The 26,896-nt window shown below is 55.1% G+C and overlaps 1 protein-coding gene across 1 annotated transcript; it reads right to left on the minus strand.

The window, feature by feature from the left end:
- Positions 1-229: 229 nt before the first annotated feature.
- Positions 230-26,513, minus strand: SLC6A20 (solute carrier family 6 member 20). The gene is made up of 11 exons (XM_070391670.1): positions 26,248-26,513; positions 14,028-14,168; positions 12,364-12,455; positions 11,497-11,724; positions 10,634-10,744; positions 9,554-9,795; positions 8,145-8,307; positions 7,574-7,778; positions 5,904-6,063; positions 2,202-2,367; positions 230-1,251 (listed from the first exon to the last, which is right to left on the minus strand). The coding sequence occupies exons 1-11, from the start codon at positions 26,366-26,368 to the stop codon at positions 1,102-1,104; spliced, it is 1,779 nt and encodes a 592-aa protein (XP_070247771.1). The 5' UTR covers positions 26,369-26,513; the 3' UTR covers positions 230-1,101.
- Positions 26,514-26,896: the final 383 nt, after the last annotated feature.

Below are 26,896 nucleotides of genomic sequence, written 5' to 3' on the forward strand. Positions count from 1 at the left end.
CCTTCCTCTCTGTAAAGAATCAATAAAATATATTTTAAAAGAAGAAACAAACATCCATCTCCACCTGAGGTCCCAAGCGAGTGCTTAAGTGTCTTCAAAGGCGTCTGCACCAATCGACCCGGGACTACCCTGAACCCCAGGAGCTAGGGACGCACAGGCCCGAGAGCAGGAAGGGACCGCTCCCTGGGGGACCCCCTCCCGCAGTAAAAACACGACAGGAGACAAGGACGGTGGTGGACGAAAGCTCTATCATAAATATAGTGGTTTCGGTTACAAGACGCTCTGCTGGAGTATATACACTTTAGAAAACGTATGTACAGATAAATAATTTAAATGGACCGTCAGTAGTGTTCTTGGCCTTTCCTACAAAGAGGCGCCCGTCGGGCCCCAATGGAGCAGGAAGTCGATGGGAAAGGGCCGCACTTCCTCCCTCGCCGGGGCCCCGCGGGCCCCGCACATAACCCCCCGAAGGCGGCCCACTGGGGCAGGTTCTGTGGGGAGGACAGGGCTGGACCTACTGTGAGCGGCTCCACGTGAGAGGACAGCGCCCTCCCCCCGCCACCCCCGCTCCGGTCCCGGCAAAGGCCTCCCTTCCGGCCACTCACCCTGTTGGCGAAGGCGGACGCGGCGGACGCATCCTCGCTCTGCAGAGAGGACTCGGGCTGCACGGGACACGCAGGTGTGCCCTCGCCGCCACTTAAAAGAGCCCGCTTTCAAACGATGGCCCCTCTACTATTTTGGAATCTCGTTAGAAAAAAAAAATGGCTTAAATTTTATTCCATAAAAATGGTAGTCAAAAGTCAGCTCACAGTGTGCGCTAATTCTAGGCCTTTCCTAGAATCAAGGAGGCCGCTGGCCTCGAGCCTGGCCCTGAACACCTGCCCCTGTGGCGACAGGGAGACGGCCGCGACCTCGGGGCAGAGGGCAAAGGGGCGCTCGGTGCCCGAGGGGCCTTCCTCCTCCACACCTTCTAGCTCTTTCTAGGCGCCGCCGGAAGACGACGCGCTCAGGACTTCCGGCGTAAATACTTGCAAAGCGGCCGCGGAGGCTCCACCTGGAACTAATAGCGTGAAAGTGGGCGGCGGCCTCGGGAGCCGGTCCTCAGGCCACGGGCGCTGGGTCTCCCTGCCTGAGGCGGCGCAAAACGAAAGTCCCCAGGGCCACCAGGGGGATGCACATGGTGGAGGAGGCCACGAGCAGCCCGATGACGGCCAGCGCGTACGCCGGGTAGTCCTTGGTCACCAGCTGGCCCTGAAGGGAGAAGCGGAGCTCAGCCCAGAGAACCGGCCCACGTGGAACCCTTCCCGAGCACGCGCGAGGCCCTCGGGCCCCGCCCTCCCGCTCGCCCCGCCCTCCCGCTCGCCCCGCCCTCCCGCTCGCCCCGCCCTCCCGCTCGCCCCGCCCTCCCGCTCGCCCCGCCCTCCCGCTCGCCCCGCCCTCCCGCTCGCCCCGCCCTCCCGCTCGCCCCGCCCTCCCGCTCGCCCCGCCCTCCCGCTCGCCCCGCCCTCCCGCTCGCCCCGCCCTCCCGCTCGCCCCGCCCCGCCCTCCCGCTCGCCCCGGTGTCTCACCAGCAAGGGTGCTGGGCAGACTAACTCCCCTCGTCCTCTTTCTCTTCCCTGTACTTCATTGCCTGCATAGCCATTATTTGGAGCTTCTGCTAAAGAGTAACCCCTAAAGACTAATCATCGATTGGCTGGTGTGACTCTGTTAGCATCCGTGGGTTGCGGGGTTGATCCCTGGTGTGGGGCATGCAGGAGGCAGCCAATCGATGATTCTCTCTCATCATTGATGTTTCTATCTCTCTCTCCCTCTCCCTTCTTCTCTGAAATCAATAAAAATATAAATTTAGAAGAAAAAGAATAACTGACGTGATTATGTTTGAGATGCCGGGCAGGGAGGCTGGATGTGGGGGTTGGCCCTTAGCCCAGCACAGTCCAGTAGAACTTTCTGGGCTGATAGAAATAAGCCATGTTCGACACAAGACACAAGGGGTTACTGAGCATTTGAAGTGGGGCCAGTGAGGCTGTGTGCTGAGCTTTGAGGTACGATCAGCACTGAACTGGGTTTAGCACTGAAACCACAGCTTTGATGTTGCCCTGTTGTGACCAACGACCTGCCCACGCCATGGCAGGAACTTCTTGGTTTCAGAGAACTAAGGCCTGTGCTCTTGAGGCATCTTGGGGCCCTGGGAGGGCAGGTACCTGGGAGGCGTCCCACGCTTGGTACTGCAGGGTCCCCGTGAGGATGTAGTCGCTCAGGTAGAAGAGCAGGAGGCTGATGATGAGCAGCGGGCTCACGCCAGCCCACATGATCTTCCAGTACCTGCTCAGAGTGCGGCCAGTCATGGCCTGAAGGTCACTTTCAAATCTGCTTGGAAAACGGGAAAGTCTGGATTAGCCACGATTTTGGAGCGAGGGGGAGCCCAGCTTGCACATCCCTGTTCGCTTGGGGAGATTCTGTTCTGGCTCCACTGAGATATGAACACAAACATGGGGCCTCCCTCCCTGATTCCTTCTGGGGATGGAATGGGGAGAAGGGCTGAGGCTGACACAGAGCAGGGTGCAAAGCGATCACCCCCAGATAAGTGGACGTCAGGAGACATCTTTCTGGTGCCAACCTTCAGATGGAGGCTTCTGGCATAGACCAGAGGGCAGCTCCCACCAATGGCGGGAACAGAGAGCCTGGGACAGGGGTCCAACCAGCCTCAATGCCAGGGGACCCCCAGGGCAACTCCTGGCTTGGGGTCTGCCAGCGACTCTACTCCCCATTACAAACAACCCAGAGGGGAATCTTTTTTGTCCCCTGAAACCACAGCAGGTTTTCTGGGGCAGATGGAGAGCCAGACTTGGGACTAAAGGGTGATGGCCCGGCGGTTGGAGCCACCCAGGTGTAGTTGCCCGAAGACCACTACTGTGTTCAATCATGTCTGCAGACTGTCTTTCTTTCCTTTCCTTTAAATGGACTTTTTTGCCTAAGTTTAGCAATAGCATAACAGCATCCATTCTTTTGTGGGTTTGATAGGCTAATTGTATATATATATTTTTTAAATATATTTTTTATTGATTTTTTAGAGAGAGAAAGGGAGAGGGATAGAGAGTTAGAAACATCGATGAGAGAGAAGCATCGATCAGCTGCCTCCTGCACACGCCCCACTGGGATGTACCAGCAACCAAGGTACATGTCCTTGACTGAAATCGAACCTGGGACCCTTCAGTCTGCAGGCCGACGCTCTATCCACTGAGCCAAACTAGTCAGGGCTGTATATTTTTAACATTCACACAAATAAGTATGAAAAGGATCTTCAGCACTTTGGGAAATGCTGACCCAGTCCAAGGGCTTTAAAACCGCTCCGCACGATGGGAGAGGCAGCCTTGAAGGAGGGGTGGGATTGGGACGGAGTGAAACTGTCACCAGGTGCAAACATAGCCACTACAGCCACTGCCTCACTTCCACCCCTGGCCTGTCTTTTTTTTTTTTTAATATATTTTATTGATTTTTTACAGAGAGGAAAGGAACAGAGAGTTAGAAACATCGATGAGAGAGAAATATCGATCAGCTGCCTCCTGCACACGCCCCGCTGGGGATGTGCCTGCAACCAAGGCACACACCCCTGGGACCCTTGAGTCCGCAGGCCGACACTCTATCCACTGAGCTAAACCGGCTTGTGCTCCTGGCCTGTCTTAAGTTCCCCCATGAGCTTCTAGCTGCCCCTGTGTGGCCGCTGACCTAGCCAGACCTTAGGCTCTAGGCCACGAAGACTCATGTGCATAATGTGAACACTGGGATTTTCAAGACCATACAAGGCAGAAAGTGTTGGGTTCTCTTGTCCCTTTACCTCCCCTGCTCTCCACTTTCCTGTATAGAGAAACGTGGGAAGAGCTGCAGAAAGGCCGCATGGCACTGTTGCAAAGTGGCCACTAGATGGCGCCGTCCCCCGTCCAAGCAGAAAGACTGCCCTCTGCTGGTCATTCTCATATCTGGCTGCTTACGAAATCCCCAGGGCACCTTTGGTTTCTCCGTCCATCGGGCCATTTACCAACACCCGCTTTGGATGGACTTGTACCCCTCTCCAGCGCCTCCAGTGGGCTCTAGGTTCTGTTCCTCTGGGCATTTCCTAGGTGACCAATATGTTCCAGTTTACCCAGGACTTCCCTGGGTTTAGCACTGAAAAAGCTCCAACGTCCCAGGAAACCCTTCTTTCTCGGGAAAATGGGGCGAGTCTAACACTAAAGTCCTCACAGTGTTGCTAGCTCTGGGGGAGGATTACGGGCAGATAAAAAGGCATTCCTTGACCACGAAAGTTTGGAAATACTGCAAATTACAACCCCCTCTTTGAGATTCACAATTGTCTTCAAGGGTCTGAGAAATCCTACAGCAAAGAAATCTGGCTTTAATTTATGTCCTGGAGTTATTTGATAGTGGAAATCCCTCAGAATGGCTTCCAAGGGGCACAGTGGGACACTCGGCACCAGGGGCCTGGCTCCTAGATGATCCCAGCTGGTCCCCTGACCCACCTCCAGATCAGTTTGGAAGATGATGAAAGACTGGGGTGGGGAAGACTTGGTACAGCCCTTCTGAGCAGGCTCTCATTCGAGCAGCAGTTTCCAAAACGTAATGGGCCTCTACCCCCTGGATGTGCCAAAATGTGGATTTGACTCAGGGGCTTGGGAGCCTGAGACCTTGCATTCTTTTAAAAATATTTGTATTGCTTTCAGAGAGGAAGGGCGAGGGAGAGAGACAAATCTTAATGATGAGAGTCACTGATCGGCACCTCCTGCATGCCCCTAACCGAGCCCGCAACCCAGGCATGTGCCCTTGACCAGAATCGAACCTGGGACCCTTCAGCCCACAAGCTGACGCTCTATCCACTGAGCCAAACCAGCTAGGGCAAGATCCTGCATTCTAACAAGCTCCCTGATGCTGCCGCTCTGGGACCAGACTCACCTGCAGCTAGAGCCCCACCTGGACCCACCTAATCAGCACCCTGGGGATGAAGGGGGAGGGGGGAATGTGAGAACCAGTCCCCAGGGGCTCCAGTGCACGCCCAGGTCTGAAAACTGCTCTAGACTCGTGGTTCTCAGCCCGGGCCACACATCCCAGCACCAGGGCTGCGCCGTGCCAGGGTTGAGAACCATACATCCTGGATCTGCCAGACTTCAAGGTCTGGGTTATCAACTGGACTTTGGTCAGCGAGCTTGAAAAATGCTGGTTTCGGCCTTAGCTGGTTTGGCTCTGTGGATAGAGCGTCAGCCTGCAGACTGAAAGGTCCCGGGTTCGAGTCCAGTCAAGGTCACATGCCCGGGTTGCGGGCTCCATCCCCAGTAGGGGGCACGCAGGAGGCAGCCGATCAATGATTCTCTCTCATCATTGATGTTTCTATCTCTTCCTCTCCCTTCCTCTCTGAAATCAATAAAAATATATGTATAAAAAAATGCTGGTGTTGGCCAAGGGTCAGAATGGCCAGTGCCCGGAGGCAGGATTGCCTGCCCCTGGAGCCGTTGGGGTTCAGCAGGGCCAATGGGGCCAATATCTATAATAATAAAAGCGTGATATGCTAATTAGACCAGACGCCCTTTGTGAGGAAGCCGGGGCTGGGAGGGAAGCCCGGGTCCCGGATGCCAGAGGGAAGCTGGTGCTGGCAGCTGGGGAAAGGAAGGCCTACTCTTGCACGAATTTCATGCATCGGGCCTCTAGTCCTTTAATAAAAAGTAAAAGCACAGGAACTAGGCAAGATAAAGGTGGAAGGCCAGCTGAAGGGGAAGTGAGGCAGAGAATTAGCTAAGATCTGGGGGAAGATTAAAGCCCCGAAAGATGCCAAGCTTAAAGGAGAACGCGCGATGCCCGCCGAGAGAGGGCTGTTCCTGTGGGTGAGCTTGCCCAGCAGTTGGCGGGGCGGGTCTCACCTCCTCAGCCCGTACACGTAGCACACGGCAATCGTCTCCACCAGCACGATGAGCAGCAGGGACAGCGTGGCCGCGTAGTCGTTGAAGATGTCGAACCAGTAGTTGCCGGCCTCCAAGGTGAACACCAAGCCCACCGCGCAGTTGATGAGGCACACCAGACCTGGGCCAAGACACGGCTCACCTGCCTGCACCCACACCTGCCCCAGCAGGGCCGTGGGCGCCGGGGGGACTCGGCTGATGGGCTCACCCATGTGTGTTGGTCTCTTTGAGAGTGTGTGTGTGTGTGTGTGTTTGGTAGTGGAGGAAGGTGTCCCAAGGAGCGTCAGTGGGCAGCATTGATGGTAATTGACAGAGCTGTCCTGCAGGGGGCACCAGCTCAATGGAAAAGAGAAGGTTGTAGCATCCCTAGGGGATCTGGCCCAGGCTGTGAATTGGGGCTGGAGATGGGAGCTGACCCTCTGGGGACTTCCTAGAGAGGAGTCATGTCTGACCAGAGGGGTGCGGGGAGAAGGGAAGAGTCGAACGTTTACACAGCTCCCACTGCGGCCCAGGCACTTGCCACGCATTGAGCACTTAGGCCTCCGAGGCGGGAATCAAGGAGCCCCTTTTACAGATGGGGACGCCAAGGCTCAGAGATGGGGAAGCCAAGGCCCCTCTGCCTCCAGAATCTGGGTTCTTGTCCGGGTCTCCTCCGGTCGCCTCTCTTGGGCTCCCCACCAAGAACTGGCCTAAGCTCCCTCCTGCCCTTCCACTGCTACCCCACATCGCCCCAGCCACCGAGCCCCAGCCCGAGGGGTCCCGCAGGAGAGGGAGCTCGTGTGGCCGGCAGCTAACAGCTCGCTGATGCGGCTGCAGGTGTGGGGCGGCCGCTCAATGCGGAGGGCACTGACCAAGGCTGGGCAGGACTTCAGAGACCTGGGCTGGGAGGAGGGACGCTGTGGGCGGTGTCACCAAGGGAAGGGGTGGGTGCACAGGGTGGAGTGGAGCAGAGGGAGGCGGAGTGGCTGGGCGGTCAGATTCTTCCCTAAAACCCTGCTGTCCGAGAGCAGAATGGTAGAGAGATGGGTGTCTGCTCTTACAATGGCTTATCACACGGGCGGGAGAGGGACAGCCGATCGCTAATTGTCACAGTGTGGGCGGGTCTCCTAGAGTTTGGGTGTAGACCGCACACAGAGCACATACGTGCGATTTCATGTACACGGAGCCCAACAAAGGGGGAAACAAACATAAAACGGTGGCAGTGAGACCAGGGGGGACGTGACCTGGGCCGGTGGTGGTTACCTGGGCGGATACATACGCCACGTTCACTGAGTTTGTGCTTAAGGAATGTACACCCTGCAGCGGTTATGCCTCAATTAAACACGGACAAAAGCGGCATCTCTCCTGGCCTGGGAGCTCTGGGTGCCAGCTTGGGGAGCTTGGCCTTTTCCCCAAGTCGGGGTGGCCACTTCCCGTTCCCCTGGGGTGGAGAGCCAGACGCATGGGGTGATTGACACGTGCCAGGTCCCGACTGCCCAGGGGGAGGAGAAGGTGAAGGCAGGACTCCTGTGAGGTCGCTGCAGCCCCGTGGCCACCTCCACAGGCACACGGCCCCCCGAGGCCGCCCACCCATCTGCTGGTCCCCCCATCCGCCCTCCCTGAGTGCCGCCTCCGTCCCGCCCGCCGCTCACCGGAGATGGCCTCCTTGGGCAGGTGGCGGGAAATGGCCTTGCTGTCGGTCAGGGGCGTGAGGATGGCGGCCGTGTTGCCCAGCATGCTCCCGATCCCCAGCATCAGCAGCATGAAGAAGTACAGCACCGACCACAGCTGGGACACCTCCATGTTCTTTATGGCCTCGGTGTAGACGATGAAAGCCAGGCCGGTGCCCTGGACGGCCTGCCCCCGGGGACAAGACCCCAGTCACACACCGAGGGATGCACGGCTCCCCGGACACCCCCAACGCTAAGCTGTGGGGGACCTCGGAGCTGGCTCTCCCACCTGCAGGCCAGAGCCCTGTCTGAGCCCCTAATGACAAGTGTTTACAATGGTTCTTTCCGGTGGTGGACACGTGGGTGCCGTTATAGGATTCTTTGTACTTTCTGCCTTTTCAACATTTAAAAGGAAGAGGGAACAAGGGCACGGAGGACCCAAAGGAACCAGTGTCCCCGGGCAGCAGCCGGGGGGAGGGTGGCCCGTCCTCCCTTCTCCCGGAAGAGGCGGAGGGAGAAGAATTCCATCCCCGAGACCTTGCCAGCGCCTTACCGTGTCCAGCTCCGACTCCAAGCTGCAGTTTTTAATCAGTGGGAACACCTTGCTGTACTGGTCGGGGTAGGTAGACGCCAGGTAGCCCTTCACCTGCTCCAGGTTGCTGGCTGTCAAAAAGCCATCTTCCAGGTCGAAAGAATTGGTCAGCAGCAGAATCACCCTGCGGGCAGAGCACGAGAATGACCTCCGCGATCAGAAAGGCCGCCGTCGCCAGCCTGCTGGGGGCTCGGGCCCACGCTGTCCCCCGCCTCCTCTTTTCTGATTGCGTAAGGTCCTCGCCAGAGGAATCTGTTGATTGCCAACCTTTAATTTATTAAAAAAATATACTTTTATTAATTTCAGAGAGGAAGGGAGAGGGAGAGAGATAGAAACGTCAACGATGAGGGAAAAATGATTGATCGGCTGCCTCCTGCACGCCCCACACTGGGGATCGAGCCCACAATCTGGGAATCGAACCCTGACCTCCTGGTTCATAGGTGGACGCTCAACCACTAAGCCACGCCGGCCGGGCAATTGCTGATCTTTTAAAGGGCAAGGTATTTAGAGTGGCACTGAAGAAGCCTCGAGTAGGAACAGTGGTGACAAGAGGGACCAACCGCACAGCGGGCTCTGTGACCGCTGTCCGGCTCTGTCCGGCCAAACGTCTGTGATGGGAAATGTCCCAGGTCCGTGCCGTCCACTGTGGCCCCCAGGAGCCACATGCGGCCCCGAGGAATTGATTTAGATCAGTGGTTCTCAACCTTCTGGCTCTTTAAATACAGTTCCTCATGGTGTGACCCAACCATAAAATTATTTTCGTTGCTACTTCATAACTGTAATGTTGCTACTGTTATGAATCCTAATGTAAATATCTGATACGCAGGATGGTCTTAGGCGACCCCTGTGAAAGGGTCGTTCGACCGCCAAAGGGGTCACGACGCACAGGTTGAGAACCGCTGATTTAAATCAAAATCTACGTCCGTTTAAGGAAGCGTTAAATTGACATTTAACCTTGTCAGGAGCCCCTCACAGCTAGTGACACGCTGTTGGACAGGGTGCCTGCGGGTGTTTCTCGCATTTGGGAAAGATCACAGAGAGCAGCTTCTGGAATCTCCACGGCTCAGCCGGGGAGCTCTCGGCTGCTTCTGGGGCCGAAGAAATGAAGGCTGTGGATGCCCTGCGTGCTGAGGGCTCTGAGTACATGGTGCCCCTTCCTTCGGGCACACGCTGACTCGGCACAGGCCTCCAGCTGCTGCTGCCGGTGGGCAGAGCCTGCATTCGACACTGGATTGATGACTGCTAGGCGGGTGCCCTGTGCCCCACACTCCTCGGTGCCTGGCATCTGCCTCTCCCCGGTGCCCCTTCCGCTCGAGCTTTGGAGACTCGCCTGCCCCTTGCGGCCCCGCTCCCCGGACGGCCTGGCTTACTTGTTCAAGCAGCTCTCGTAGTTGAAGGTGGCCTTGAAGCCGTAGATGGAGAAGGTCACCACGCTGGCGAATATGGAGGTGGAGCTGTTGATGAGGGACACGATGATGGCATGCTTCTGGCAGTTGTTGGAGGGCTCGTTGTAGCTGGCGAAGGCGATCAGGCTGCCGAAGCCCAGGCCGAGCGAGAAGAAGATCTGGGTGGCTGCGTTGATCCAGGCCTTGGGGTTGGCCAGCTGCTCCAGCTGGAAGCCAGTAGGGACAGGGTTGTGAGCCCAGGGGTGTGTGTGTGTGGGGGGGATCCCAACCTCTCGGGCAGGGGAGGGAGGGCGGCCCTGGAGGACCCTGCCTGGCACATCCTTAGCAGATGAAACATCCCTCCTGCCGTGTCCCCACAGCTCCTTCCCCTGGGAGGTGTGCAGTGGGAAGTGTGGGGTGAAATCACTTCAAAAGGAACCAGGCCCCCGATGCCTGAGCCGGGCACTGCACGGGCCTGGGCCTCCCAAGATGGAGGTGGTGGGGTCTGGTGGTGAAGCCGAGGTCTGGGTTGAACCCTGGTAATGTGGCAGCAGGGGGGCTCCTGGGGGGGCTGCCACCACAGTCATTTGTTTCCGGGGGCCATTCTTTGCTAAATGAAGAACCCGTCCTGTCCCCAAGGCAACCGTGACAAAGACAGGCTGTGGGGAGCCTGGGAGGGACCCCGAAACCCCTGCTGAGAGTGGATTTGCCCCGAAGGGAAACCGAGATGATGCTCAGGGCAGATAACAGTCCACAGGCTGGAAGGTGAGGCTGGGGTGAGACGGGGGCCAGGAGGCCAGGTGTGGGGCAGCAGTCGGTGGGGGGCAGTGAGGACGAGGATGGGAGTGGACAGAAGACTCAATGCCCAGAAGTCACAGGGCTTGGGGACTGCCTGGCTGAGGGTGACTCAGCACCCGCAGGTCAGCCAATCCCCATCACGGCCTGGGGGCTCCCACCAGCCTCCTGGGTTCAGGACAGCTTTCTCCACCCTCCCTCTTGCCCTCTCCGCCCTCTGGAAGGGGCAGGAAGATGGGGCACCTCAGGCCCTGTCCCTCCGGCTCGTACCTTGGGGGTGAACATGTACAGCAGCCCGTTGGTGGCCCCGTGGAGCGTGAGGCCCCTGATCAGGTAGATGATGAGCACGCAGTAGGGCATCGACGCGGTGAAATACACCACCTGCGGGCACCAGAGGGCAGTCAGGCTCCGGGAGATGTGGTCAGACCCTGAGCAGACCCTCTGCCTACAGCAGACCCTCCGTCCTGGGAAACACCACGCTGTCTGGGCTCAGGCTGCGGACAGCAGGGAAGGCATGGGGTCTCATCAAGTCCTGCTTCTGGGCTGGGAGATGGGTGGTGGGATGTGGTCGCCAGGCCCGTAAGTGCCAGGAAATGCCTGGTTCCACAGAGAAGAGGAACCCAGAGCAGAGGCCAGCCCTCCACCTCCCTTCAACCTGGCCTCGTCCTGGGAAGGATCGGGGCCGCCCTCAAGCACATCCATCACAGGAACGTGTGTGCATTTCAACACCCCAGCGCTCAGGCTGCCCCTCGCTGATCACCAGAACCTTCGGGGGTGGACTGACCCGGCAGAGGGGCAAAAGCTCTTAGGCGGTGCCCATGGGCAGCGAGGCCTGAGAGCAGGGCAGGTGTCTCTGGGAAATCTTCAACCATTTAAGGTTTTAAAGGAGGAAAAACTCCCTGTCTGGTTGCTTGGTGCTACTGGGCAGTGTGGCTGTGGGGCTGGCTGGCCCAGAAATGCCCGTCTTTTGGGGGGCGGGAAAGGCCTGGTTTTGAGATTGAGGGCTTCACCTCTGACCACCTTTATAGTTACCTGGCAAGTGGCTTGTGCCAGCGCACCGCCCGCCTCCCCCAGCCAGCTCTGCCCCTCGCCGGCAGGAGGCAGCCTGCCCCCCTCCACCACCTTGCCCCCACCTTGCCGGTGGACTCGGTGCCCCGCAGGATGCACAGGTAGACTACGAGCCACGCCAGGAGGAGGCAGAGCGCAGGCTCCCACTGCAGGCTGCCGCTGTCCTGGATGGACGGCGAGATGTTGAGGGTCTTCCGGTACCAGAAGTACTTGGTGGAGGAGGCCTGCTCACACTCCTCGTCGAAGCCTGTGTGGTTGGCGTTCAGTGGGCAGACGGACCACGGCAGGGGGTCCTGGGGTCAACACAGCATCACACAGAGAGGTGAGGGCTGAGGCCGAAGGTCAGGGGGAAGGGCAGGAGGTGGCCCTCACACTAGGCTTTTGGAGGAGAAGGAAGCTGGTCCCCAAGGGCAGGTGGTGGGAGCCCCGAAGGCAGCCAGGGAGTCAGAGGGTTTGTCGAGGGCACAGATGAGGTGGGGAGTAGGGGGAGGCAGGGAGGGGTGCAGGAGGGGCTCCACACTCCTTACAGTCCTAACGGTGCTTTTTGAGGATCACCTAACTCTACCAGGACAGAGAGACTGAATACACAAACGGACAAGGGCCAGACTCCCCATGACAACAGGGCTCTGCCCCGCAGCCCAGCTGGTGTGGCTCAGTGGTTGAGCATCAACCGATGAACCAGGAGGTCATGGTTCGATTCCTGGTCAGGTTTCAAGCTCAATCCCCAGAAGGGGGCGTGCAGGAAGCAGCTGATCAGTGATTCTCATCATGGATGTTTCTATCTCTCCCTCTCCCCTCTCCCCTCCTCTCTGAAATCAATAAAAATATATTTAAAAAGAAAAAAAAAAGAACTCTGACCCTCAATCTCCTGCCTGTTCCGGTGTCCACCTGCCCCACGCCCTGGCCCCGCCCCACACCCTGGCCCCTCTCACCTGGAAGGAGTGGAAGAGGTACCAGAAGGCCCAGGCGTTGATGACGTTGTAGTACATGGACAGGAAGAAGGACACCACCACGCTGGCGACGCCTGTGGGAAGCAGAGGGCACTGAGGGGCCGTCCCCGCCCGCCCTGGCCCCCTGCTCCACGCCCCCTCCTCCACCCGTGCGCCCAGGATACCCCTGCAGTTACTGGGCTGGCAGAACGTCCGCAGCAGGTGTGTGGGGCTCCCCGTGACCAGGGCCTGCGAGCATCGCTAAGGGTTAGCCTCGTCCCGCTTCTCTCTCCCGGCTCCTGGGACAGGCGGAGTGGCATTTCTTGGAGCCCTGGGTGCCAGCTGCTGTGCCAAGAACCGTATGTGCCATGGGCGTCATCATCCCCTCACAGAGGAGGAAACCAGGCACAGAGCTCGCCTGAGACCCCGGCTGGGAAGAGGCAGACATTGTAGTTGCCCCCTCCTGGCTCACCTGAGTCAGGTCACCTGGGCCAATCCCGCCCTGGGGTGGCAGGGAGCAGGGGTGTGAGGAGGTGTGTCGGGTGCAGGGGTCCCGGGGTGGGAGTGGGAGAGGACAGCAGAGCAGAGGGACGGCTGACAACCAGCGGTGTCTGCAGGCGCCCGCCCCGTGTGCGCCTCTGCCCAGCCCCTGGCTCCGGGACATCTCATTAGGAGTTTGAAACTGGCCGTGGTGTTGTGTTCACACCACACGCAGCCGCCTTCCCGCACCCCACCTGAGAGCTGGCGGTTAAACATTCACCAGCCCCCCGTTTGGCACAAACATCTGGCCTCTTTTCTAGAAGCAGCAGATGACGCCTCGGAGAAGCCCTCTGGGATCGCTCGCCCGGGCGGACTGTCAAACCACACACCTCCGAGCTAAACATTAACAGCCACGCACGGTGGGGAGGCAGTTCGGGTTTGAAGATGACTTGTGAGGGCACTGGGCACAGGTCTCCTGCGCCAGAGAGAGTCACGGACAAGTTTACGCCCTCCTTGCCCCTGGGATGTCACTCTGGCATCCTGTCTGGGGCGGGATCGTTGGCAGAACAGAGTGTGGGCATCGCTGGTCAAAGGTCCTCCTCCTGGCAGAGGCAGCCCAGGAGCGGGAGGGTGTGAAGGCAGGTTAACCATCTCCCCAGGGTGCCCAGGGCCCGGGCTCAGGTGGCTCAGGGCGGACAGGCAGTCGGGCAGCGGGCGCGCCCAGCTTCCGTCCACCCGAGACGAGATGTTGATGACAGCCCTACAGCCTCCCAGTGGTGGGAAGAAGATTCAATGAGCTGATGTGTGGGCATATGCAGTGCTCACTGAGAGCAGGTGCCATTCACAGCCAGCAGGGGGCAGTGCCAGGTGGTTGTTAGAAGGACACTGAGGCACAGCCCCAGTGCGCGGCTGTTTCCTCTTTACAGACTAGCCACCTGCGGTCCAGAGAAGCAATGCGGTCTCAGGTCCTCACCTGTGCCTCCTCCCTTCCTCACTCCTGGGGGCGGGGAGCCAGCCCTGCTCAGCCATGTTCTATGGCAGTCAGTCCCTCCTGGGCCGTCTGTCCACCCCCCTCAAGGGCTCTCTCTTGGGCCTTGTGCTTACCCTTTGCTCCCACCCCCACCAGGGCTGCCCAGGACACAGGGAGGGGGTCTCCCGGTGGGGGAAGGCTTGAGAGCATCACCTACCAACACCGCTCAGGTAGGGGCTGATGGTCCTCCAGGCGCCGATGCTGCCCTGGCGCATGCGCTGTCCAACCGCCAGTTCCAGGTACAGGAGCGGCATCCCCTCCACGATGAGCATGATGAGGTAGGGCACCAGGAAGCTCCCTGTGGGCGTCCAGAGCCAACAGCCAGGTCACCAAAGGGTTGTACTCCGCAACCACCCGACCTCCCTGCCAACAATCAGCCTTCCTTCCCTTCCTTCCCTCCCTCCCTTCCTTCCTTCCTTCCTTCCTTCCTTCCTTCCTTCCTTCCTTCCGTCCTTCCTTCCTTCCTTCCTTCCTCTCTTCCTTCCTCCCTCCCTCCCTCTCTTCCTACCCTCCCTCTCTCCCTCCCTCCCTCCCTCTCTCCCTCCCTCCTTCCTCTTTCCTTCCCTCCCTCCCATCTCTCCACTTACCCATTCATCCTGTCTTTCCACTCATCCTCCACCTTCTGCCTTCACACTCTTCCACCTGTCATTCCTATCATCTATCCATCATCCATCATCCATCCATCCATCTCTCTTCAGCCATCTATCCTTGGATGATGACACCCAGCCATGCCAGTGAAAATCTTTGTGGCCTATACGGATCCTTCCATGTTATTTTACCGAGAATGTTGGAACTCTGGGTCTGTGAGACAGTTCACAGCAGGGAGGGTGCGACGCAAACGTTGGTTTTCCTATCTGCCTCCTCTAATCCATATAGTTTATCTAAAGATTCTTTAAAAATCACAACAAAGGCTCCAACTCATGTGTTTGCTAGTGGTTTTTTTCTCTCGCCTCGGTGGTGAGAGCTCAGTGTAGCACTCTTGCGCCCTGGGAAATCTGAAATTGTCGTCATTAAAGTAGCTGGGCTAACGTTGTAGCTCATATTCACACTGATTAGAATTATTTTACTCACTCGTCTTTAAGGTGAAAATGTAGTTTCATCAGTTTGATTATATTTCAAATGAGGAATGCAAGTGGTCTTTAAGAAAAGTGTATGTTGTCAGGTTGAAACGGCCCCCGTGAGGTAGGGACGACCCCGGTGAGGTTGAAACAGCCCCCGTGAGGTAGGGACGACCCCAGTCAGGTCGAAACGGCCCCGGCGTGGTAGGGACAACCCGGGTCAGGTTGAAACAGCCCCCGTGAGGTAGGGACGACCCCAGTCAGGTCGAAACGGCCCCGGTGTGGTAGGGACAACCCCGGTCAGGTTGAAACAGCCCCGGTGTGGTAGGGACAACCCCGGTGAGGTTGAAACGGCCCCCGTGAGGTAGGGACGACCCCAGTCAGGTCGAAACGGCCCTGGTGTGGTAGGGACAACCCCGGTCAGGTTGAAACGGCCCCCGTGAGGTAGGGACGACCCCAGTCAGGTCGAAACGGCCCCGGTGTGGTTGGGACAACCCCGGTGAGGTTGAAACGGCCCCCGTGAGGTAGGGACAACCTTGGTCAGGTCGTAACGGCCCCGGTGTGGTAGGGACAGCCCCGGTCAGGTTGAAACGGCCCCGGTGTGGTAGCGACAACCCCAGTCAGGTTGAAACGGCCCTGGTGTGGTAGGGACGACCCCGGTGAGGTTGAAACGGCCCCTGTGAGGTAGGGACGACCCAGGTGAGGTTGAAACGGCCCTGGTGAGGCTCAGACGGCCCTGGTGAGGTTGAGACTACTCCAGTGAGGTTGGGACAAATAAAGGGGACCAGTATGGACTGATGAACAGGGGTAGATACAGAAGCAGAGCAACATTGAACAGAATGTTAAACTACAATGGGGAGCCTGGGGAGGGTTGGGGGGGGATTAAGAGACCAACTGAAGGACTTATATGCATGCATATAAGATTAACCAATGGACACAAGACACGGGGGGGGGGGGCGGGGGGTAGGGGCCGGGGGAATGTCATGGGGGGGAAAAAGGAGACATATGTAATACTCTTTGTAATACTTTAAGAAATAAAAATTATTATTGAAAAAAAAAAAAAGAAAAGTGTATGTTTTTTAAGGGGGGTTGGGTTATTTTGTGTGTTTTTTTTTAGTTTTGTTTTTTTTGTGTGTGTGTGTGTGTGTTCTCATCTGAAAGAAGATAAAATGTTTGAAATCCAAGTATGATGTGGGAGGCAGTCAGATCTGAGCAGAGCAAGGACGATGGGCCAGGTGCAGAGGTCACAGGGTGGAATGCCCGGGTGCCTGGCAATGGGTGAAACTGGGAACACAGGGTTAACTCTCCTTCCCTAGCATATAGCTGGCTGGCGTGGTTTCGACCTCCTGACCTTTCCTCCCCAGAGAGAACATCTAGGCCTCAGTTGTATTTCAGCTCCAGGCCCAGAGGCCCAGCTGCAATGACGAAGGACTCCCACCCCCTGAGCTGACCACTCAGCGGAGACCCGGAGATCCAAGGATACACTTGGAAAGCTGATGAGTATTCTATTGAGGTTCACCCTCCCCTAAAATCTCCACCCGTAAAGGCTCTTAGGATGGAGGACCGGAGCGCCCTCCCTCCTCAGCGCACACCAGCGCCTCCCACTCCTCACCTCCCCGCCTCCCCATCTCCCCACCTGTGCCTTCCTCTCTCCTAAGGCCAAGGACCCTTTTGCTTCTGTAACTTGTTTCCTGAGCCCATGTCTTCTACCTTTCACCTCTTCTACCTCTGTGACCTTCTACATAAACTTTCTCTTAGAGTTTGAGTCTTGGCTCTGAATTCTTTTCTAACCAGAACTCAAGTACTGAGGTTGCTGAGCCCTGGTCCGGTCTGACCCCGAGGGTCTAACACCTGGTGCCATTCTCGCCACCGGCACAGGGACAATAGTTCTTACTGCTACGAGGTGTAATAGGTATTACTCACAAATTTGATAGGTTCCCAGTTTTCATGTAGTGCTGGCTCCACTTCCAGTGAGAGTACAAATATGTTGTAGCACCAAGCGGCTAAATCACCTAACCGCGTGTTTGTGTAAAAAGAGACTTGCCAAGATTTGTTTGCTGAATCTCCAACATCCAGACTCTTAAGGAGAACACCTCTTAAGGGGCCTGTGAACTCCGCGTGATGGACGTTCTTGTGTTGCATTAAGGAATGGCCACTGGCTTACTCACCGCATCTATGGTATGGTGGCTATAAATACAGTCGCTTACAAACAATAAAATCCCTATTCCGTCCTCTACTGTGGTGACTAATGGTTAGTCAGGGCCGGCCACACAGAGTTGCTAAATATTTTGCACATCATCCCCGGGTCCTCCCACCCAGCTGCCCACCTTCACATATGGCTTTCGGCGTTTTGCAGCCCTGATGTGCCCGCCAGGAAGGGTGTGCAGAACAATTGTTTCACTTTCTCCAGGCCAGACCTGGAGCTGGGTGTGGGATGGATAGATTAGCGGCCCTGCTCCCTGCCCTGGAGGGATCACCTGGACAGAGGAAGGTCGGCTGCCTCTTCATGGTCCAGCTCACAGGATAGTCCTCCAGCCTCATATCTTCAGAGATAAGGCAGGGGCTTGTGGTGTCCGTGTGGGGAGGCCAGGGGGTCCCCAATAGACAGAGCCTAGGCTACCACCTCCCTCTGAGAGCACCTCTATGTTTTATACCAGGGCCTTCAGCCTAAAATTTCATCTTTAAAAAATGTTTTATTGATTCTAGAGAGAGAGGAAGGGAGAAGGATAGATAGAAACATCCATCGGCTGCCTCCTGCACGCCCCACACTGGAGATCGAGCCTGCAACCTGGGCATGTGCCCTGACCGGGAATCGAACTGGTGACCTCTTGGTTCACGGGTCAACCCTCAACCACTGAGGCATACCAGCTGGGCCTAAAATTTCATTTTAATGAAACTGACTAATACCAAATTTTACACCCACTGATTCCCAAGGAGCCATCTGTAGACAAGCACCCTTGGTGATAGTGGGGAGCCAGCGAACGGAGCTACGGATGCCCCCGCACTGCCCCACACATGGACAGCGGCAGGCAGCCTGTGTGTGGGGGTCACCACATCTGACACCATCCCCTTTCCAGGCAGATGCCTGACCCACTGCTTCTCCTGTTGGTCCCGCCCCTCCTTCTCCGCAGCCCTTCGGCCATGGCCATTCCTCTCCCAGGTCCATGGCTGTGAACTTGAGAAAAAGGTCCAGTGGGAAAGAGGGCAGGATCTGAATAATAAAAACCCTGACGCTACAGTGCAGGGATTAAGGTCTGGTTACAGAGGAACAGGCTCTGAAAGTTCAAGGTAAACAACGAAATTCACACATGCTTACATAAGCAGCTAACACAAAAACGCCGCCACTGCGGGTGTGTGCTGCCCTATAACCCCCGGGGTCTCCCAGGCCCTCTCCCGACACACCATGCACCTCTGCGTCACCCCGTTAGCAGCTGCAACATTCCACTAGGAAAATGGGTCCAGAATTCATTTCATCGGTCCTTGGACACTTGGCCTGTGGTCAGGTTTCTGCCATCCCAATCCCAGCTGCAGCGCAGAGCCTGGCCCACGTGTGTGGTTATTTCCTCGGGTATAAATCCCAGAGTAGATGGCAGTGAAAACAACCAGGCAGAGCCCCCGTGGCTCTCTGACCACAGAGAGGAGGGGCAATGCAGGGCCTGCACCACGAGGCCTCGGGGTTCCCCTGCTCGACTGGGGCCTAGAACAAACCCTGCCCTCTCACTTCTGGGCCCTGAACGGCCGCTCTCCTCCTGCCCTGCAGAAAGGCGTCTCAGCACCGTCCCAGGCTTCTCTCGCCAGCAAGGAGTCCATCAGGGGCCCACCCAGGGCATCCCGACAATAAGATGGTGTTGACACACCTGCTTGGAGCAACATCCAGACTCCCCGTGGTTACAAGAAAAGCTCAAGGTGTTAAACAGTCACAGCAAGGTGCAGGAAAGCTTGTCCCTGCGACAGGGCCAGTCCCATGGCCCTCTGCCCGTGGGGGTGGGCAGTCCCAGGCCTGGTGCCCAGGCAGGAGCATGGGGCTCCATTATCCTGCCCCACAAATATCCAAACACACAACTAGAGCAATATGCAGAGAAAACGAACTTCAATATCTCAGACTGTATACCCAAAAACCCCACCCATCAAAATGCATCATCTATATGTATAAAAGCCTCATATGCAAAGTGTCCCCTCGGGAGTTCAACCAGAAGACCGGGAGTTGGATTGCTCACTATGACATGCACTGACCACCAGGGGGCGGCGCAGAACGAAGGAAGGCCCTGGCCGGCAGCTGGAAGGACCGGATCGGCCCTGATTGCTGGCCAGCCCTAGGACCCTATCTGTGCACGAATTTCGTGCACAGGGCCTCTAGTAGGCCTATATGTATAACTCAAGACTTTTTAAAATTTCTAGAAGAAAACATGGGAGAAAATCTTTCTGACCTAGGGATGACACCGAAAGCATTACCTGTGAAAGAAAATATTGACAAACGGGACATCCTTTTAATTCTGCTCCGTGAAAGACAGCGTTAGGAGAATAAAAAGACAAGCCACAGACTGGGAGAAAATGTTTGCAAAACACATATCTGATAAAGACTTTGTATCTAGAACATATAAGGGTCTCTCAAAACTCAACAATGAGAGAAAAAAGGAACCCTGTACAAAAAAAAAATTGAGCAGACATTTTACCAAAGGAAACATATCAATGGCGAATTAGCACGTGAAAAGATGCTCAACATCAGCGTTCACTAAGACAATGCAAATTCAAACCCCAGTGAGATGCCACTGCACACCCGTTAGAATGGCTCAACTCTCAGATGCTGGGGCCCCCCCTTCCCGTGCTGGACGGGATGCTGTCAGATTCACGAGTCACTTAGTAAAACCAATAGCAAGTGCCTGGGAGGATTTGAGAACTCCCATAGTTGCCGGGGAAACGGAAAACGCTGCAGCCTCTCTGAGAAGCAGTTTGGCAGTTTCTTATAACTTAGCATACACTTTCTATAGGACCCCACAATGCTAGTTCTAGAGAAATGAACACTCACATTCACACAAACCCCTATACACGATGTTGATAGCAGCTCTATTCACAGTTGTGGGAAACTGGAAACAACCTAATTACCCTTCTATGGGGTGAACGGGTGATACACGCGCACATCCACACATGGGAGACTTAACGACTCAGCGACGAGAAGGAACACACGACGGGAGCATCTCAGAGAAGCATTATGCTATCAGCGGTTCTCAACCAGTGGGTCGTGACCCCTTTGGGGGTCGAACGACCCTTTCACAGGGGTCGCCTAAGACCATCGGAAAACACATATATAATTACATATTGTTTTTGTGATTAATCACTATGCTTTAATGATGTTCAATTTGTAACAATGAAATTGGGGGTCACCACAACATGAGGAGCTGTATGAAAGGGTCGCGGCATTAGGAAGGTTGAGGACCACTGTGCTAAGTGAAAGCGGCCAGAATCCAGGCTGTGCACCATGGGATTCCATGTGTATGACAAGCTGGAGAAAGCAACCCCGTGGGGACAGAAAACAGATCTGAGGTTGCTGGGGAGCAGGGCGTGGGGTGGGATTGACTGTAAAGGGCACGATTGTGGTGACGGTAACACAACCATTGCATTTGTCAACACTCGCAGACTGGACACCAGAAAACCCCAAAATTTTCTGCATGTAAATATATGTCAATAAAAGAGAAATTGGTTTTGCAGTCCGTTTGAAAACAAGTCCACTAACCCACCCTTTTCTCATGGGACTGTTCCCCAGGCTCCCGCATGTGAATGTCCGGACACGGGCTCTGCTCGAGGGGACCCTGGCGTCAGGGAGAGGCGGGCAGAGGCCTGAGAAGGCGCCTTTGCTCCCACGTGTCCTGGGGCACATGTCGTGGTAGATTACACGCAGCCACATTCTGTGCTGTTGCTCCCGAGAGGAGTGGAGTCCACGTCCCACCCGTGAATCTGGCTGGCCTTGGACCTGCTTTGTCGAGTGGGATGTGGGGAGAAGGAGCCTTCATTCTCTTGGAACTCGGCCTGAGACCACCTTGTCAGGCAGCCCGAGCAAGACCGAGGGCCCGCGCACTTGGCACCAACTTCCAACGTGTGAGGGGCCTGACCAGACCAGCAGAGAAACATGCAGCCCACCCAAGAACCGTGAGAAATAACTAATTGTGGTTTTAGCCACTATTTTTTTTCTAACACATTAAGTGCCCAGTCAGTCACCGATGACTGACACTATCCGGAAGACAAAACAGGCTGGGCACTTACATGTTTAAAAAAAAAAAATTAAAAAAAATATATATAGATTTCAGAGAGGAAGGAAGAGAGACAGAAACATCAATGATGAGAGAGAAGCATTGATTGGCTGCCTCCTGCACGCCTCCTACTGGGGATTGAGCTGGCAACCCTGGCATGTGCCCTGACCGGAATCGAACCGTGACCTCCTGGTTTATAGGTCGACGCTCAACCACTGGGCCACACAAGCTGGGCTTTTTTCCTTCTTCTTACTACTTCAGCGTGTATTTCCTACAAACAGGACATTCTCTCACATAATCCCAGTGCAATCAGCAAAATAAAAAAATTAACACTGAGCCCTGGCTGGGTAGAGCAGTTGTTAGAGCAGGGGTCCTCAAACTTTTTAAACAGGGGGCCAGTTCACTGTCCCTCAGACTGTTGGAGGGCCGGACTATAGTTTTAAAAAAACTATGAACAAATTCCTATGCACACTGCACATATCTTATTCTGAAGTAAAAAAACAAAACGGGAACAAATACAATATTTGTATTTGCATGTGGCCCGCGGGCCGTAGTTTGAGAACCCCTATGTTAGAGCATCATCCTGATATGTCAAGGTTGCGGGTTCCATCCCTGGTCAGGGCACATACAAGAAGCAACCAGTGAATGCATAGATAAGTGGAATAACAAATCGATGTCTCTGTCTGCCTCTAAAATCAATACAAAAGTTAACGCTGATAGAGGACTATTATTTTATCTACAAACCGGTTTGGCTCAGTGGATAGTGGAACTTTGACTTTCCTTTGTGTCCCTGCCCTCAGAAAGGGAGAAACAGAAGAACTGTGTAGAAAATGTCTAGAACTTGGTCTCTAAGAGCCAAGGGGACACTGTTTGTGGAACAGCATCAGGCAATGAGGAAGAAAACACAATTCAAGAAGAAACAAGATTACATGAAGATGAAAAATATGAATACAGCCTTGAGCAATGATCCTGCAGCCCAGAGGAAAAGGACGGAGAAGTGAAAATGAGAAGAGGAGAGCGGAGGCACGAACAGCAAGCCCAAGGATTTTCCATCGGGAATGAGGGCCGGGAGACAGCAGCTGGAACGCGTGCGTGTCCCACAGGACTTCTCCCTGTGTGTCCTCACCAGTCCCAGGTAAAGTGATGAAACATATTTAACACCTAGACATAAAGCTCTCACATTTTTGAGGTAAAAATTGCACATAAGGGGGCCTAATAAATGGTGATGGGTTTGTATTTTTCTATTTTCTAAATGTTATACCATGGAGATGTATTAAATCTGTAACTCCAAAACACAGAAATTTGTTCTTCTAGAGCATGTTGCCACTTATTTTCCTAATTGGCACACACAGTACCTTATCTGTTCCCTAAACCCAAGAATCTCACTAGAAGAGAAATTCCTTCTGTATGAAACTGATCTCCGCAAGCCCTCCTATCTTGCTCTCCCTCTTTGAGACCCACGAAGAGACAAATTGGAGTCTACCACTCTCAGGGCGAAGTTTCCTCAGGCTTCCAAACTCCTCCTCTACCTGTACTTATAAAACCTTTGTTCTCTACAAAGCCGACCTGGTGTGGCTCAGTTCCGGGCTGGGTACTGGCTTGTAGGGCTTGGCTCCAGTGGTGTGCCAGGGCCGGCTCACCCTGGCTCACAAGAGCTGGCCATGCCCATCTCTTCCCAACCCCACATCCCAGATGTGACGTTGCTAGTCTGCAATCGGCCATGGTGGGAGCATTTACATCACGGTAATCGGCAAATGCTACAAACCAGGTCCTTCGCTACCAAAGCCAGCTGTCCAACACCTACCAACCCCCCACTGCCTGGTTCCCAGCAGCTAGTGCCTGGGAGAGTGGCTTCCTCTAAAGTGTGGTCCGTGGACCAGCAGCTCTGACGGGCACCGCCTGGGAGCTTGTCGGAAATGCAGAATCCTGCCCACCGGCCGGCGGATACCTGAGACGGACTCTCTGGGCATGGGGTCCAGCAGTTTAGCAAGGTCCTACGCACTGGAGAGAGCAGCAGGGGCTTTGAGGGGAGGGGACATCCAGGCTTAGAGTGTCATTGTCCTACTGCATGGTCAGGTAGCCTCTGATTCCCTCTCTTTATGGTTCAAATAGCCCACAGAGAAAATTCAGGAGAGAAAAAAATCCGATTTCCACCAGCCACACAACCATTCTCACTGCCCCACGTTTCTCCGTGGTTGGAGCACGTGCCTCTAGAACCACCAGCCGCTGGTGCACCTTCCCCTGCACCTTAGTGTGCAGCACATTTGCATCTCGATTGCTTCCTGAACAACTTAGACTTTGACATGATCGGCCAGACCTGCTGGCTTTTTCCAGAAGAAAATGTGTGTGGTTCCTACAGCTGCACGCCCTCCCCCGCTGCCCCGGGCCAGCCTGCTGTACAGAGGTGGTTGGTACCTGGCGTGCAATCTGCGGAATTAACATTCCTCTGGCTGGGCCCGGCCTGCAGAGCGGGGAGGAAACAAGCCACCCTGGTGGAGGGCAGAGCCCCGTGGAAGGGGCACAAACCCCTAATCGGTTTTATTCTGGGAAGTATGTGGCACAGCAGCTGATCAACAAGCTCTTTGTTGGCTGGGGGTGGGAGGTCACAGCTCTGTTTGGAAGGAAGTTACACTCGGAGCCTTTTAGGGTGGTTGGTTTACCCTTTAGCTTTAGGTAAAGGATGGATCTGTAAGCTGCCTGGGTTTGGGGGGACATAAATCACTTATTAATTAATAGGCGACACGATTGTCAGCAAAAGGCTCAGAAAACCACCAGTCTCAGACCCTGCGCTTTTCATAATGAACCGGGCTCATTCACTCAACAAGTATTTATTGGCACCTCCTCTGACACCCCGCCCCCCCCCCACCCCCCCGCCCCCCGCCCACCTCACAGAGACGGGCCAGTAGGAGACAGAGAAACTCTAGAACAGTGGTTCTCAACCTTGGCTGCACATTCTGTTTCTTTGTTATGGGGTGGGGCCATAACATTAGTAACAAAGAAATAGAATTTCCGGAGGATGAGGCCCAGAAATCAGGATTTTAAAAAGATTCCCAGGTGATTCTAATGTGCAGTCAAGGTTGAGAACCACTGCTATAGACACTTAAGCCTGAGTGTCAACACTTCACCCAACCAACATTCGTCCATCTCCCAACCCAGCCATCTGTCCGTCCTTCCATCCTTTCTCCAGGGTCCATCCCTTCGTCAACCATTATCCATCCATCTTTCTAGCTACCTACCAACGTAATATACTCTGTCCCAGCCACAAATTTCTTTCTTTCCTTTTCCCGAGTCCTCAAGGTCTTGCAGTTTCCCCAGCAGCACCTTAGATCTATTCTACTTCAGCGTTATTGTGTCCACCTGTAGACTACCCAGGTGATGATGTTTTTAGAAACAAGGAATGGAATAGTCATGTGACAGCAAGGCTCACCTGGCCGATGTTTGGGAAAGGGTAAAGGTAGCAGGGGTAGGTGTGCTGACACAGAATGACAGGGAAATCGCATCCTGACAAATAATTATTTCAAAAGGCAGTTATGGCACTGTTACGGCATATGGCCACACACGCCCTTCACATAATTAGGATGTATTTATGCCCTTAACATTTTTTTAAAAAGTCAGAATTAAGAATGCACTATTAAAAAAAAACACCCCTCTGTGGATTAACCCTTTTGTTGAGGTTTTGTTTTGGTAAGTGGTGGGGGCAAGAGGGAGGGAGCACTGTTTTAGGTCTTAGTCTTCTTAAGTGGGTTAAATTTTGTAAATACTTTGGCATGACATCTTTCATTGTCCTTTATGGTGAAAAAAAAAATCCATGCAGATTAGAGAAGACATTGCACACACACACACACACACACACACACACCCTATAAGGTAAGCCAACACCACCCACAGATAACTAACTACTGTGAACATGCTGGTATATTTTTTCATTCTCTTTTCTCTGCATATTTTAAGTTGAGATCATTCATTTTATGCAGCCTTGACTCTGACTTCCCTCCCTCTGTCTAATGCATGAAATGGGAAGATGCATAACAGTTTCTGGAATGCCGGCTTAATGGCTGTGAGCAGCACCCTGCACGGATGGTCCACGTTTCCCGAGCCAGGGACCCGTTCAGTGCAGGGCTCGGGAGTGTTCAGTGTTTTGCTTTTATTGAGAGATGGAGACCCTCCTATATCATCCACCTTCTGGCAGGACTCTCATATTTCCTTTAGGTAGAATTTTAGAAATGGAACAACTAAAAGAAACATTTTTAAAAACACTGAACTTCAATCCCTACTGCCACATTGCCTTCCAAAAGGCCCTTGGCCTTCGCGGAGGTTCCGGGCCATGGCACAGGTGTCCCAGCTCGCTGGACGTTAAGAGAATGCGGTGCATGGCACTGTCTACCTAGTGAGTATGCTGTGATGCTTCAGAGAAAAAATTGTAGGAAGGAAGGAAGGAAGGAAGGAAGGAAGGAAGGGAGGGAGGGAGGGAGGGAGGAAGGAAGGAAGGGAGGGAGGGAGGGAGGGAGGGAGGAAGGAAGGAAGGAAGGAAGGAAGGAAGAAAGGAAGGAAGGAAGAAAGGAAGGAGGAAGGAAGGAAGGAAAGAAAGAAAGAAATGATTTGCCTTCCTGCCCTCTGTGGTTCCAAACCCAAACCAATCGTTTTATAAGAAATCTGAAGAAATAGCTCAAGATCCTCTATCCTGCATTTCTAATCATGCTGCGGGAACATAAGTTTTGGAGCTGCTAGAGTGTAAGAGTTTCTGTTGAACAAGGCAATTTCCTGCTCCCTTTTGACACTCATTAGAATTCAGACTATTGCCACCTCTCAAAATAGTGTCCCTCAGCCTCCTAGATCCTGGCCAGCAGGGGTACGGTAGGGGGCTTGGCCGCCCCTGGAACGGGGCTGGGGTTGCAGAGGGCGTGGGCCCGGGGCGCCTTGGCTGCCCCTGGGTCCCCTTCCCAGCTCTGCAAATCGGGGCAATCACACCAACACTCTCCGAGCCTCGGCTGGAATAGGGGGCCAGTCCCAGCGCGCACCTCCAGGTGTGGGGACTTGGTGCCGCTCTGCGCCGGGAGCCCGGAGGCGCACTCACCTCCGCCGTACATCTGGCACAGGTAGGGGAAGCGCCACACGTTGCCCAGGCCCACGGCGTACGAGATGCAGGCGAACACGAACTGCAGCGGGTTGGCCCACAGCGGCCGCGCTTTCTCCATGGTCGCGGGTCTGCGCGCTGGCCTCCCGCTCCGGCGCCTGCTCGGCTGTTTAGGTGTCCGGCCGCCAGGCGCGCGTCCCGCCCCGGCCTGGGGGTGGCCCCGCGGCCCCGTCGCACGCCCGCCCGCCTTTTAATTGCTAATCTCATTAACGGCGCGCCCGTCGGAGGGGCGAGGCTGGTAAATGGATGACGGCCGGCCCCACCCCGCCTGGCCGCCGCGGCCGGGAAGGCGCCGGAGATTGCGCCGCCCCCTCACTGGGGCTGGACGTGGGGCGGGCGGGGAGCTGGGGAGCTCCTTAGAGTGGTCAACACCTCCCCGGCACTTACTGAGTGCCTACTGTGTGCTTTGTCTGGCACAGGGCTGTGAACCTTCCTGCAGCTGACATTCTGGTAGAGCAGTGGTTCTCAACCTTCCTAATGTCGCGACCCTTTAATACAGTTCCTCATGTTGTGGTGACCCCCAACCATTAAATTATTTTCGTTGCTACTTCATAACTGTGATTTTGCTACTGTTATGAATCGTCATGTA

This window comes from Myotis yumanensis, unplaced genomic scaffold (genome assembly GCF_028538775.1).
Source record: "Myotis yumanensis isolate MYYU_CA2020_CCGP unplaced genomic scaffold, mMyoYum1.0.hap1 SCAF_14, whole genome shotgun sequence".
Taxonomy (NCBI): domain Eukaryota; kingdom Metazoa; phylum Chordata; class Mammalia; order Chiroptera; family Vespertilionidae; genus Myotis; species Myotis yumanensis.

Bases quoted from the DNA above. Each gene is read 5' to 3' on its own strand.
- SLC6A20 (XM_070391670.1), bottom strand. From the start codon at position 26,368: ATGGAGAAAGCGCGGCCGCTGTGGGCCAACCCGCTGCAGTTCGTGTTC. The intron at 11,725-12,363 runs GTGAGAGGGGCC...TGTTGACCCCAG, and splicing joins ACCTCTTCCACTCCTTCCAG to GACCCCCTGCCGTGGTCCGT. The intron at 1,252-2,201 runs GTACCTGCCCTC...TTCTCCCTTCAG, and splicing joins AAGCGTGGGACGCCTCCCAG to GGCCAGCTGGTGACCAAGGA.